Source organism: Hippoglossus hippoglossus, chromosome 7, assembly GCF_009819705.1.
Source record: "Hippoglossus hippoglossus isolate fHipHip1 chromosome 7, fHipHip1.pri, whole genome shotgun sequence".
Lineage (NCBI taxonomy): Eukaryota > Metazoa > Chordata > Actinopteri > Pleuronectiformes > Pleuronectidae > Hippoglossus > Hippoglossus hippoglossus.
Genome location: NC_047157.1, coordinates 21,316,798 through 21,332,404, shown reverse-complemented (window position 1 = coordinate 21,332,404; position 15,607 = coordinate 21,316,798). Strand labels below are relative to the sequence as shown.

Sequence of the window (15,607 nt, the reverse complement as noted above, 5' to 3'; positions counted from 1 at the left end):
CCTCTGAGTAAATGAAAATATTTCTGATATAACAAAATAATGTAGTCGATGATCTGTTAAATCTTGGCCTCTCAAGTACTAATCAATTACTAATGTACAGCACAAAAAGGTTCAAATCCTGGTTGGAACAGGGTGTAGGAGTGGGTGTAGTTTGCATGTTCTCCCCGTGTGTGTGGGGGGGGGGGGGGTTCTCTCCACTCTGGCTTCCTTCCACAGTCTAAATACATGAAGATTGGGGTTAAATAGATTGGAGACTTGATGGTAAATGAGAATGTGATTGATTGTTTGTCTCTATATATTGGTGATTTGTCCTGGGTGGACCCCACTGCTGGCTCCACCTCCCCCATCCCCCTCAAAAGGATGGATGGTGTAGATGATTGATGGATGGTTGGATGGATGGATCATTAGTCAGACATGCTAACGACTGTAGACAGTTCAACAGATACTCAGTGTTTTCTATTCCTTACACTTTGGCTCTTCTGTTTCAAACGATACCACCTTTTTTACTCTATTAAGGCTGAATATCACTCATGCTAAAGTCCCATGTACATCCTGTTATGTGGAGAAATCCAAAGCTTTGCAGGCCATCAGTATTATACTTTATAATCTATAACTGCAACAATTTGTCAATTAACCAATAACCTGATTGACAGAGAAAAATGATCTGCAAGTGCTTTGACCATTTTCGATTTATTTTGAGTCATTTATATCAAGCTAAATATGTGGAAGTTTTCTAATTTCAGCTTCTCACATGTGAATAAATTCTAGTTCCTGTAGGTCTTTATGATCTTTATGACATATCTGCTGCACAAAAAGAAAACAAATGGTTAAAATACAGAAGGAAGTATTTAAAGACCAATAACAGCCTTGAAACCCAAGTATAATCAGGAATATGCCATCTAATAAAAAGGATGTCTTTAGCAAAGACTTAAAAGAGGACGGCATCTAAGACAACCTCAGTCGTGTGTGATGCTTTACACGATATGTTTTTTACAGTTTATCTGACACCTCAACATCCGTAAAGAACATTTTTCACAATTTCCTGATATATTATTGACCAAATAACTGATCAATTATTCAAAAGTTTAATTGATAATACAAATAATTATTAGTTGAAAGACGACTGATTGACTATTGATTGTGGGAGGGGTTTAACAAAATGTCACTTGACTGACTGATCCTTTCTGCGCTGCTTAATTTCAAACAGCCCGGAGCTGCTGCAGACGACAGAGGTCACTTCACGCTGACTTGGAACAAATCATTAAGCTGGACAGAACTGACCAGTAAAACAAAGATGCTGATTTTATAAGACATTTTCTCCAGAGGGAGCAAAGACTGATGGGATATTGTTGTTGAAATGGGGCCAACGAGAGTGCCAGTCTGCCTTTGAGGAACATCTGGAACTCCTTAGAACATCTGTGTTGGATCAGGCTCTGTAAAAACACACTGTCGCACCAAAAACACAATGACAGTGCTTTACTTGTGACAAAACATAAGAGTCTCTCCCGTAGGTTCCCCCTTATCTGTCCCTGAGAGCGCTGCTTATTTATTTCCATATTCTTTTATTTATTTTCTCCCTCCTCCTCGCGCTCGCTGTCACTTTTAGCCTTTGTTACAGACTCTGTGAATGTGTGCGCGGTGCCAGGCAGCTGCTGGGTTTGTGTACTCAGCCTGAGCCTCGTGTCTACACACAGCTCGCACTGCCCTTATCTGAAATGACCAGAACCACATCAACAGATAAAGAGTCAAGTCCCGCCTGCTCACTCTGCTCCCTCGCTGGGTCGGTCTACACTACACACAGTCTGGAGGTGAGATGCACAACAAGCAGGCATTTGTGTATCACCCCGGAAAAACGTTACATAAAAACTCATTATCTACTCACCACTATGCCGATTGGGGGGGTGTAGTGTTTGAGTCCACAACACACTTCTGGAGTCTCAGGGGTAAACAGTGTTAGGGCGGAATCCAAAACAGTTGAAGTAACTGGAGACCAAAGCTTCAGACGTAATAAAACAACATAACATGCCTCCATACTGCTGGTGGGGTGTCATCCAAGTGTCCACAAGCCCCGACATTCATATTCCACTCGAAACTGCGTCATTTACACCGTGTTTTAACCCTTAAAGTCCACCAGAAGTGGCTAAGCTAGCAGACATCAGCAAAGAGATCAGCTGACTTTTAGGTTTAAAACTTAACCTAAATACCCTCGTTTTGAGTCGAATATGAATGTCGGGGCTTGTGGACACTTGGATGACACCACACGAGCAGTATGGAGGCATGTTGTTTTGTTTCTGTTGTTTTATTACGTCTGAAGCTTTTGTTCACCAGTTACTTCAATTGTATTGGATTCTGCTCTAGCGAAGTTTACCTCTGAGACTCCAGAAGTGTTTTGTGGACTCAAACACTTCACCTACCCCCCCACCCCCATCGACATAGTGGTGAGTAGATGATGAGTGGATTTTCATTTCTGGGTGAACTATTGTTGTGCATTGAGCCAATAAATGGATCGGGTTCTAATTTCTATTATATTTTTCTATCTTTCAAAGTGGTTTCCAATGAAGAGAAGAACAAGCCTCCTGCAGGTCTATAAAGATGCATGATTTATGCATCATTTACTCTTAGTGAACAATAAAACAATAAAACATCCAGACTTTTTTGTAACCCATTAATTCAGTCATATAAAAGATGCAGTTTACTCTAGACTCCATTAGCAGCTCTGGTCCTGGAATCTCTGGAGGAAGTGGTGTGTTCTGTGTGTATCTAAGTAAAATATATGACGCTTAACTAACATGTGATGCACAAGATAGATCACAAATAGATCAGGAAATGTGTAGCGGACATGTCCTGTTATTTTACAACAGGATATGGTGCAAATGTTGTTTTTAGCTAAAACCTGCTGACCCTCTTTATTCTCATCTAAAAACATTGTCTAACTGGCAAACAGTGATTTATTGTGCGACGTTTCGGTACTAGACAGTTTGTGTACGTATGCATAGGCCACTCCCTATTCAAGATGAATTCTCATTATCACAAAATGTTTGTCTGATGAAGGTCTTGCACTGAAACATCGCAGCATAATAAATCACAAGTTAGACAGTGTGCGGGAGCTCTTTCTCAAGTTTTCATCTGCTCATCCCTCTCCTACGCACCTGTTACGTGAAATGGAGGTGCGAAGCATTTTTTAGTTTTCGAGTCATCTAGAAACATAAAAAGTGACTGAAGACACATGGATTCCTATTGATAATTTGACTTTTTGGCATTTCCTCCGACATCTTTGAATGTTAACGAAGCCGTGCGCTGAAACACAAAACCATACGTGTTCCATGAATAATGTAAAGCTAGGTGGCGAGCGGTTACTTGTAACGTAAAGCCAGTTATCCTGATCATACTCCTCAGTCATGTTTCTGTAAACATGGAGCGGGGACATGCTGGGGGGGGGGCCCCCAACACAGGCAAACTACACACCACACACACACACACACACACTTCTGTTGGCAACCAGGCGGGTGTGACTTCTGTGGAGAGAGTGTGACTATTAAAGCGTTCTGGCTTTGGAGTTTGTATGTGTAGTTAAAGAACAACACAACCTGCATAAAAGAGGAGTTTGAGGAATTTAAAATTATTTTCACAATATTATCAAGTTCTTTTAAAGAGCATGGGACCCCTGGGGGGGCTGCAGGGCTTCACATGCTGCGGACACACAACAGGTTCAGGGGAAACTGCTGCGATCAAACAAGAGGAGTTGTACTTAGCGATGAACCCAATTATCTGTGCTGGAAAACAGAAGCACACAAGCTCTATTATTCAACCAGGCCAAGTTTCTTGAGTGTTTCTTTGAGGCCTGAAAAACACATCCTGCGTTTCCACAGCACGGGGACGACAAACATGCACAGTCATCGTGAGCTGACCAGAGATAAGCTTCCCTGTACCAGACAACTGGCAAACAACATCCTGTGCATCCCTCCCTGTCATCTCCCCCGCCACCTCCACTCGTATGACCTCTCCTCTGTCATCGCCATGTTTAATTATGGACTGTCTCATTTCAACAGCGGAGAGGAGGGGGGGGGCGACAAAGCACGAATCCATCGCGGCAGCCAAACAGCGGTGCGTCCACGTCTCTCAGACCCCTCCGACGCTCCAGCTCTCAGATTCTCAGATGGAGAGGGAAAACGGCAGAAATCAATTTTGACCTGTTTTTTTTTTTTTCTTCTTTTTCTTGAATCACTTGAAGCAGCCGTTACCAAACTGCACAGCGTCAGGCTGAACTGGGTCTCAGCTCCTTGAGTTGTAGTTGTTTCCATGACAACCGCTGGGGCCAACTGAGCACAGGCGCTGAGTGAAGACACATCGCAATGCTGTTTATTCCCCATCATTCCCAGAAGTGACGCTAAACTGATAACCTTTTCCCGCGCTCTTATTCGTCGACGTATTGACGTGTTATCGGTAGTTGTGTGTGTGTGTGTGTGTGTATTCATGTGTCTGTATCCATTTAATCCTCATAGACGTACACTATATTCTATATTCCACATTATATACCACCGTATATTGCTGCACTGTAATCTATAAACTATAGAGTGTGTGCTGAACTACAACCGGGAGATAAAAAATGTATTATCTAATTTTCAATAAATGTATCTGTTCTGTATTTGTGTCAACACTCGGAACAGATAACCTGATTAATGGATGGCTATCGAGAAGAGGAATTTAACAAATGAGATGAAAAGTGTTTCAGAAACAACTCATCAACCCGATGACCAATTCATACGGAACATTAACCTCCACCAGGACCTCAGAAATTCAGCTTTGCCTCCTGAGGACTGGGCTTTTCTGCAGGTGGAGTCCACATATATACAACAGAATTACGGACACTAAAGAAAACTGTGGAAACAAGACGTTATCATCACACATTAATACTCTCACATTCACTGCAACCTCAGGAGCCTTTGAGTAAGAGTGTAGTGTGTGTGTGTGTGTGTGTGTGTGTGTGTGTGTGTGTGTGTGTGTGTGTGTGTGTGTGTGTGTGTGTGTGTGTGTGTGTGTGTGTGTGTGTGTGTGTGTGTGTGTGTGTGTGTGTGTACGTGTGTGTACGTGTATGTGATCCCATCAGTCAGCACCCATCCCGGTCAGGAGCAAAGTGTACATGTGACAGGTATCCTCGTTAAAATGCTGCTGCGGCGTTAAACACACAAATTATTTATCAAGGAGGCTGTGGAGGGACTGTGTGGGGAGAATATCGGATTTTCGCCTCGCCGCCTCCTCCTCCTTCGCGTGTACAGGGTGTCTTATTCTATAGCTGCAGCCTCGCACATGGTGATGATCACCAGCTGACACTTCCTCCTCCGCTGGGATCCAAGTTTCCCATCTCAAAGCATCGAGCACACACAAGGTTATTCCAGCACCTCGAGCTGCTGTGAAACTGTGAACATCTGATACGATGTGAGATCTGCTCTTATCAAAATACATTTATTCTCTCTGTAACATCCTGGAAATTAAAAAAAATAAAACAAATCAGCAAGCAGCCATTTGGAAAATCTGACGCGAGACGATTGTAGACCTGCGTATATAAGTGCATGAGCAGCACATTGTTATTTAAACTAATTTCCCCTATCTTATCTAATGAGTACAAACCACTTAAAACACTTAGTGGGAGCTGGACAATGAGACCAGTGGAACCCAGAGCCCACATCAGGGCCGGGTTTGCCCTCTGTTCTGTTCAATGGGCTTTTAGGGTCCCAGTGTCTCTGCTGTGATCAAAGATCAGAGAAAAATGCATCAGACTAAGACATTGTTGTTGTTGTGTGTGTGTGTGTGTGTGTGTGTGTGTGTGTTTGTGTGAGAGAAAATGTATGGCCCATGTGCATGCAGAGAAAAGGGGGAGGGGGGTGTAGATCAACCTGCCTGTTGCTCTGACGCAGGCTCTGATAAGACTGTTCCATGTGACGCCACAGTTAGCAGAAACACACAGGGCCGGTTATTTTTAGGACCCAGTCTTTGACCTCTCACGGCCCTTGTGTCAACAACATCCACACAACAATGCGAGTCGCTGTCGGGGGCCAAACAGCGAATAAGAGCCTGCGTGAGGAATGTGCAGTTTTTTGGTGACAGAAAAAAAATCCAGAAATTTCACAGATTAACCATCTCAGGTAAAATAAAATATGCACCGTGCACAGAATGCGCCTGGTGCGAATCGTATCCTCGCCCGACACATGTACAGAACAAGTTAGTATTCGCCATTTTCACAGATATGACCGGAGAAAATCCAGGGAATCGGCCATGAAGTTTATCCGTAGTCGGCCTTTCTCTGCACGGACGCGTTCACAACAGCAACAAAACCTCTGCATTATTCAGGCAGGAGGTGGAGCAGCCTCATCTTCGTCGATGTCTTCTACTTCTCCTGTAGAAACCACAAGTCCGTATGATATCAGGAGAAGTACTACACAACCCACAATCCTCAGGTGTAGCAGCGACAGCTTTTCTGATTGGTGAAGCTTGCTGTTGACATGGAAATGTTTACCACGGCCGCAGAAATCACATCGGCTACGATATATAGCAACACTATATCAACAAGGTTAAACTCAAACATAAGTATATGGGATGTGTAGTTCCTTCACTGTTAATATAAAACAAAATCTTGTACCTTTGCCTTTTTTTTTTTACGTTTTCCAATAATAGTTTTGCTCAGAGTCAAATGTTTTATGGTCAGGCTTCCTCTCGCAGCTGGTTGGCCGGGTTCAAGGCTTCAAACTATTTTTATTTTGAAGGATTTTCTGAAATGAAGAAAAGTAATTTACTGCTGGAACCAGAGCTGTTCTAAAAATGGGCGGTTTCCGCTACGCTCTGTAAGAAGCAGGACGATGATCTGTGGTGTTATTATCCAAGAAAAACAAACATTCAACTGAGACTGTTAGAGAAGGCGTCAACCATAACAAAGCATGAGATGGTGTGTGTGTGTGTGTGTGTGTGTGTGTGTGTGTGTGTGTGTGTGTGTGTGTGTGTGTGTGTGTGTGTGTGTGTGTGTGTGTGTGTGTGTGTGTGTGTGTGTGTATTGATGGGTGACTGGGTGGAACACACATATGTTCTGTACCGCTGTGGCTAATTGATTTCAGCTGAGGAGTCTAAGGATCAGAGAAATGGCGACACAGACAACGAGGAGCGCGCTGCACGTGTAACCGGACACCAGGAATTTAAAAAACCACTGTTCCTGTTCAAACTATAACACAACTGCTGCTTGTTTATGAAAGCAGCCCTGCATATTATAAGAAGGCGGTTCAAACCCTACATAGATGGAAAGTAGTGGATAATGTGGGTTATGGGGATTCTGCTGGGACACTCGATTCTGCTGTACGCAGCTGTAAAAACACGCATACAGACCCACGCCAAGAGCAATACAGCTCGAGAAACAACCAGATGGGCCGCATGTGTTTTGAGACGTTTGAAGGCATCGAGGGTCATAAATTTCAAGAGCCGAACATGAGAATACTTTTCATATAGCGAACGGACAGCATCAAGATGTCAGTTAGGGGCCTCAGCTGCAACTACACAACACATTTTGTTCGATTCCCTGAATAAAACGCACAACGCTGGATGGATAAACTCACTTTAAATGAGCTAAGGTCAACACTGTTTTTACCGATGTTTTGTTTTTATCTTATATTTACAAAATGCAAAATCTGGAGAACCTCACGTGACGGGACCTGAACGGTTGTAGCTGTGACAGGTGACTGCACATAGAGAGACACTGATTGATAAAACTGGTTTGTGAGAGTATAAATGATTGTGTATGCTGCTCGGCTGCTCGTGAGCTGGTCCCGGTGCTGCTGACTCACTTGTGGCAACACTGACATTGACCTCCGACCCTTTTGCCCTGAGTGTGTGAGGCACCGTCCATGTGTTTACTGTGTGGCCCTCATATGTAAGTCATTAATCCTCCAACTGTAAATGAACCATCGGATCAAAGTTCAAATGAGAATACAAAGGTTTTTGGGAAAATCTAAATCCCAAACGTTACAAAGGTTATGTTTTCATCTGGATTGGTTTGTTTATGTTTTGTCAGCAGGATTATGCAAAAAACTACTGGACCGATATCCATGAAACCTGGTGGACGGATACAACGTGGGTCAAAGAAGAACCCTTTTGTGTGTAATTTCATGCAGTAATATGCAAACTATAAGGAGACTGTTGGGCCTTTGCGGATGATAATCTACTGAGTGCCATTCTAGTTCTGATAATGGAATAATCATCATCTTCTTTTTTTAACAATTGCTGATCCTCGCTTCTCAAATGAAAGGGTTTGATGCTTTTTTTGTAAACCGACTCTGGGTTTTGGACGGTTGGTTGGACAAAACAAGAAATTTGAGACATTGGGATAAATAGGATGGTGGTCGACGATGTGGTGGCTTAGGGGTTTAGTTTCTGCATAGATCTGAAAATGAGGGCAGCGCAGCTTCTCAGATTCCCACTCACGAGTGGTCGCTGGTGGCTGGGGACCGCCCACCTTTGATTAGAGGGTGTTAGGAGTCATGTTCAACCCATAAACGTAGATTTTCTTTGATATTAAAACCAGCATTAAGGTATTTCATCGAATAAGTCATATAATTTAGTTTACAGCTAAAAAAACACTTTTAATTTAAAGAATAATCAAGAAAATAACAATCTGTTGTCGCCTAAAATGCCAAAAATAATTTATGCTACATGATTTATGCTAGATTTAAAAACAACCTCCCCCTCTTCATGATAGAGAAGAGAAATCCAGAATCTGGTCCCAGTCCCAGTCAACAATAACTTCTCGACTGCACAGATTCCTTCACTGTTCCCTGTTTAAACCTGCACAGGCCGCGATGATGAAAAGATACAAAACAGAAAAGAGGATGTGCATTCACACCGTCGCTCACACACAACTCTCTCATTATGCACACCTATCAACAGAAACCCAGTGAGGTTAATGAGTTACTGCAGAAAGAGGAAACACTCGTACACAAGCGTGAAGCAGTGATTGATGACGCTGTATTACTGTGTCACATTGCACACAGACGACCTCGGGAATAAACAGCATTGCTGAGCTGCAGCTATCTCATGACATTCATTCACTTAATGACGGCAAACAATGTTTGGTGCCGGTGATGGATTGTGCTCGGCTGTATCACGCATCATGTTACTGAGTTCCCACGAATCGCCAACCTGCTCCTGTACTTCACTGACTCATTTATAATACACAAGGAATTCAGCGAACGTGTGAGAGGACATGTTGCCGAATGCTTACTGCAGCGGCAGAGACGTTACAGCGACTATCAGCGCTTCATCGCTAAGTCCTATATCCCGTTATTGTTTTCATGTAATGGTCTTCCCATTATAACTTTTCCCCCGGGAGATGGACATTTGGGAAACAGCTCCGGCCAAACGGAGCAGCCACCGTACTGTGGCCTGACCCCCCCGTCACCCCGCCCTTGGAGAAATATACAAAGCGTCTCTTGTGTGTGTCGCACAGAGACCTGAGTGACACCGCTTTATATCATCATATTCTCCCACTGTCTCACAACAAGCACACACAGACACACACACACACGCACACACACACAGAGCCGTTCAGCCGGGGCGCTTCATTCAGCCCACTGACCTTCAGCAAGCCCCTTGGTCCTTGGCGTGACACACAAACAACACACTGTACAGAGGGACCCGTGAGCTTCGCAGTAAATATAAATACACAGATACAACATGGTGACATACACGTCAGAGAGCAGTGAGACAGTGTGTGCACTGCATCAGCTGTGCAGCCTGTTCACACGGTATCAGCCCATCATACGTGTCATATCGAACTTTTAAACGCAGCCACACATGATGGCACGTAAAATGTCAACTTGTGTCAAACTGGAGTGGCACAGAGCGCATATAACTCCGCCAAGGCCCAACACTCCTTTTTAATTTAATGAATCTGCACCAAATTTCACAAACACTCATGGACATCAGTCCCCTAAATGTGCCTGATTATTTTCATCAAGATCTGTGAATTATTCTCTGGGATCCGCACTAAACTCAATGGGTTCCTCCCTGACACAAACCACATTCTTCCAAAAAGTTTCACGGAAGTCCGCTGGGTAGTTTTTGTGTAATCTCTTAAACTGCTTTCAGACATGCACCAGACTCCGGAGTATCATAACGTGAACGTAAATGTCCGAGTGAGACTCTCCTTAGTTTCTACAGAGTTTATCCGCCTGACCGTAGAAATCCAGGAGACGTCGATGTGACAACACAGCAACAGATGCAAAAATGAAGTGTTGATAAGAGCCGACAACTGTGCCGGGGTGATGTAAACATGATCACATGATCTCCGCAGCGGAGTTAATAAGTCACTTCCTGCCTCTGCCTGCTGCACGCGGCTGCTCCACCTCTCGCCTGAATAATGTGGAGGATTTGATGCTGTTGTGAACGCGTCTGTGTCCTCTCGCTGTGTTGTGCATGTGTGAATGCAACTTCTACTGTAAAGCACTCTGAGTGTCCATAAGACTTGTGCGGTATATAAATACAGTGCATTTACCATTTAGAGCACACTGTTAAACTACTACATGTGTGTGAGAGGTGTCTCTTCTAGTGACAAACCCACCGCACATTATCATTTAGCACTGTTGTGCTCATTGTTTTGGACAAATATAACCATCTCCAGACCTCGTCACTCACTCAAATAAAGTTATCTGGACTTGAATGACGCTCGGCTGCACAACATACATTTGTGCTGATTAATCAGAAATCAGTCGGAAAATCTACAGGAAACAATTTGCACATCTGAATGAGAAACAACAGAGAGAAAAGAACCAGGAGAGTTTCTGTCCTGTTCAGGTCGGCCGTGATAAACAGAGTCAAACCGTCGAGCTTCTCTCACCTGTTTCCAGAGGAACGGGTCTTCCTGGTTGATCTGCCAGGTGGTGACCACGTGTATGATGGACAGCACCGCTCCGCTCAGCACCGCCGCTCTCATCCTCACAGGCAGCAGCGTGTAGATGATGTAGATGAAGAACACGGACCACCATATGCCCTCCGAGGCGCTCCTGGGTGCCACCATGAGCACCCCAAACACCTGCACCGTCACCAACACTCCGATCACCAGGTAACTGACCATCCACATGTAGTCCTGGTGGAAGCCGTTGCGGTTGCAAACTACCATGAGAGCCATGAAGAGCGCCATCGCCACGGACAGTGCCGACGCATAGGCCACGTGAGGGGGAGCGTGGACACAGTGGAAGGTCAGCATGATGCCGCACACGATCACAAGCACCCCCATGAGCATAGTCAGGGAGCTCTGGTTCAGCCTAAAGAAGTAACGCTGGTACAAGCGCTCCAGTTTGCGGGACTGGAATTTCTTCGACTGGAACACTTGCACCACCCTGAGCCAGCAGTCCGCAGCCGTCACCACCCCTGCTGCGCCGTTGGGACCCTCGTCGCCCATGTCCCCGCTTCCTCCATTACATCCCCCTTTCCTTCCTTTCAGCTCCCCGTCCTCAAAGCCCAGGTCGACCGATTTCAGCCCCACCCCTTCCCCGGGAGCCCCTCCCCTTTTGCCGTAGTGGTCCTCCTGCCACCCGCAACGGACGCCAAAGTTGCCGCCGCCTCCCACAGCCCCTGCCACCCCTCCACGGTGGTGCTGATGGAGGGGGGCTCCGGAGGGGGGCTCCATAGCATCTGGGTCCCGCAGACAGCTCATGTAACGCGGGTTGCAGAGAGATGAGCCTCCCTTCCGTTTGGACTTCTTGCCATTGCGCTCCCCCCACGCAGTCTTTCGGTCGTCCACTCTGGCGACTAGGAAACCACTGAACCAGGACATTCTGTGAGAGCAGAACGAAACACAATCAGGTCAGAGACAAATAACAACTACTGGTATCATGTGAGGAGTGTTTCCTCCTCAGAAGTTGTTCATTTACCTGTTGGGGTTCTGGTACATGTCCCAGCCCTTGCTCTTGCAGCCGGTTCACTCATTTATCCCCCTGGGCGAAATGTTGAAGAAGTGAGGAGGGGTGTGTCGAGGCCACGCTGCGGAGCTGCAGGGTGGTGGGTGACTGGATGAGGTCAAAATCAGCACCAGTCGCTTCACGAAGCTCCAGATGTTTGTGCCAGAGCCTGTGATCAGAGACCAAGGTTAATGAGGAGACCAATCTCTGCTGCCAGGCCTATCTCCACGGCTTCTGCTGGGCCTGCAGAGAAAAACGCACAGTAGATTGTAGTGAAACACAGGAAAAGTTGGTGCACAAACTTAGATCAGTGTGTCAATGCTATGACTCACACTAATGAAAAAGGCCTGTCTCATGTTTAGCTCTTCCAATAACTTGTTAGCAAAGAGCTCCTTTATCCCAAATCTGACAGGAAATGGAATGCATCCGATTTTCTGCTAAATGCACATAAATCTCATTTCCTGGATAACCCCAGCTCACTTGAGATTTCATCTCATGCATGAAAACTGAGAATCAGAGGAGAAGAACAAGCTACTTACAAATCTATGGGGCAGGAAGAGGGAGAGAGAGAGAGAGTGAGGGAGAGAGTTGGGGGAGTGGGACCCAAAATAGCATGCTGGACTGGGTTTTTTGAGGTGAACCAGAACTTGCTCAATTTGACCCTCATGCAAAAACACACCCTGTGGTACAAACACATAACATCATTTTGGAGTCAGCTGTGCCGAAGATAAAGACGGACCACTTCTGCTGCAGCTCTGTTTATTATCACAATCAATGAGAGAAGAGGAGCAATAAATACAGATAAATGCAGCTGGACAACAGGATACTGTCAAGACAAATATCAAGACAGTGACGGTATATACACCATGACAGGATCTGTGGCCCTCGCAGCATTAGATTAAACCAAAAGTCGTTTAGGAATTAGTCAGAAATCCAGCTGCCAATGCTTCCCTTTGAGCATTATATACTATATATATATATATACACCATATGTACATCACAGATGCATGTGCTTTTTACTGGATGAAATTCAGAGATTATAGAAAATTAATTAATTTTATATTCTCATGGTTTTATCATTATTTTTGAGGTTTTTTTTAAACTGTCTGCGCACTTCCCTGCTGTCTCTCTAGCATGACAGACACAAGGTTTCGTGGATGGATTACCACCGAACTTGGTGGAGGGATGTGGAATGGGTCAGGTGCAGCTCTGCATCCGGGGATCAGATCAAGGATTTTGTTTTATCACATTCTTTAAAGCCCGGGTTGGTAATCCTGGAGAAGCTAACAAGAGCAGGCTACTCTTTGAGACGATGCAACAGATACACGTCTCACCCTCTCCCATTGGCCCGCTAACTTCTGGCGAACATCTCGGCTCCAGTGGAGTACGTCTCTCCAGGTTGTGACGATTCCGGTCCAGGCAGCGTGAGCGCAGGGAGGCAGGTCGGTTGGTGACCGAGCCAATCCTTTCATTCGGTCGTGTTTCTTACAGTTCTGTGAAGGCCACAGACGCCGGCTTTTTTTTTCATTTTTATAGATGGCTATCGGGATGTGCAGAGAATTTAGAAACAAATAAGATAGTCAAGAACTCAGTCATGAGTCTCTGTCTTTACCTGCTTGATTTGGACCAGAATGTCGATACAATCCTGTGTTTTCATTCTGTCACTTAAGTGCCTTTTGGTTACTTTGCAACAGAATCTGTATAATGAGGCTACACTGTGGTTGTGGTTATGTCCTGACATATAATATCTAAAATAATCCACCCTAACAGACTTAAAGTGGGGCTGTGAGACTCAGCTGCACGTTCGTGTTGACCTGGTCACATATGACAGTATTTATATCTGCGGTGATGTCACCATAACATCCCTGAAGCTCTTTTATAATAGCAAATACAATAACAGTGTGGTGGAGTAATCATTCACTGTAAGTGCTGTTCATTTTCGTCCTGATTCGATTACAAAACGTCCACATATGCCTCAGCAACTGCTACCAGCTGATCTTACCAGGCCTCCTCCTCCTCCTCCTCCTCCTCTTCCTCCCTCTTCCTCCTCCTCCAGACGCCCCTGAGCTCCTAGCAGCGCACAGAGACGCGCAAACGCAACGTAGCCGCGGCTACCGCGCTGCTGCAGCCGCTTCTCCTTCTGCTGCCGCCTCCTCGACCGGCATTTTCACCGGAGAGGCATGCTGGGCTGTTGAGGCAAAAATAGCATTTCCTCGCTGTATGTCGCCTGCATGCATGCGCCCTTCTCTGGCACGTATCCGTCCGAGCCGTGGTCCTCCTCCTCCTCCTCCTCCTCCCAGCTGGCAGCGGATCGACAAGATTCAAGGAGAACACCCCCTCCCTCCCTCCCTCCCCCTTCTCTCACACACCTCCCCTCCCCTCTGCTCCCACCTCACCCGGCTGCGTCCCTCACCCACCCCGCGGCACAAGGTCGACCAGCCTGTACCCTCTCGCAAAACGTTGCCAGTCGCTTTTCGGTGCGTGTTCGCGTGGTGCTGTGAAGCTGTACTCTCCCGGTCGCCCGCCCCCCCCCCCCCCCCCTCTCTCTCTCTCACCCCTCTAGCATCCACTCCACTAGCGCTAGGATAGGGGGAGGAGGTGGGGAGCGGGGAAGCGAGGAAGCGAGGAAGGGGAAGGCGGAGGTGACTTGACTATTCCCGGGGGACATTTTCAACCGGACAGCCGCTACAGTACAGCATCAAATCATTCATTGTGCATGGGGCTTGTTGCAGTCAGACACATCCGAGGCTACCTCTCCCTCTATGTGTGTGAGTGTGTGTGAGTGTGTGTGAGTGTGTGTGTGTGTGTGTGTGTGTGTGTGTGAGTGTGTGTGTGTGTGGCTCAGTTGTCATCTATATGATACAGATGCGTAAACAGAGATCGAAGATGCATGCAACACCTTGAGGAGTCGTTCTGTGCGTTTGTTTGCCTCCTCGTCTCTGATCATGTGCGGATGATGCGTTTGCGCCCCCATGCACGGGCAGGCAGGCCGTGCGTGAGGGCCCGCATTCAAACAGCGTAGGCTTCTTGTTACATAACACCGTGGCCTATGTGACAATCATAGCGGGGACCATGAAACCATTCGTCCGGCGGCTCACGTTAACGCACAAACACGCCTCTTCTCTTATGTCCGTGCGTAATTACGCATGTATTTATTTATATGTCACTGAAAATGCTCAATGTGCAGCGGAGCCATGCCGCTCCGGATTAGTGCACAGACGAGCACGGGTAAATAAACACATATAAACATGTTAGTGCTGCTGCACATTCCTCAGCATCAGTCAGTGGAGGGGGGCACAATGCTCCCATCATCTCCAACACCCATGTAAAAGCGTGCGTGTAGGAATAAGTGCGGTGTTTAACTTTAAAGTCATGCTTTAAATATATTCGTGTGTATATGTGCAGCTGGTGTGAATCACTGTGGAGCCTGTGCCTGTGTGATGACACCCAGCAGGACTGTCAGCTGGTACAGGAAACGCACTGGGATGCAGCTCATCCTTTTTTTACCCCCCTCACACAGATATGTTGTTATTAGTGGAAAACATGAACTGACCGTGGCTCCACCAGCAGCACAACCAGCAGCAGCAGCAGTGGCAGCAGCGGCACAGTGGAGCGGAGGCCTCACAGCAACTGTCGCCAGAAATGGTGGAGTGACAGACAAGTGGCAGAGG

General features: G+C 46.1%; 1 protein-coding gene across 2 annotated transcripts in view; it reads right to left on the bottom strand.

Moving 5' to 3' along the window:
- LOC117764056 (adenylate cyclase type 6-like) overlaps positions 1-15,607 on the bottom strand; it is a 38,510-nt gene that overhangs the window by 22,565 nt on the left and 338 nt on the right. The window contains exons 2-3 of one of the 2 annotated variants that reach the window (XM_034589480.1): positions 11,910-12,105; positions 10,874-11,813 (exon numbers count right to left, since the gene is read on the bottom strand). In XM_034589480.1, the coding sequence (XP_034445371.1) occupies positions 10,874-11,813; positions 11,910-11,929 (960 nt within the window). In that variant the 5' untranslated portion in view covers positions 11,930-12,105. Of the gene's footprint in view, positions 1-10,873; positions 11,814-11,909; positions 12,180-15,607 lie in introns of both variants that reach the window. The other variant, XM_034589479.1, reaches the window with a different exon arrangement.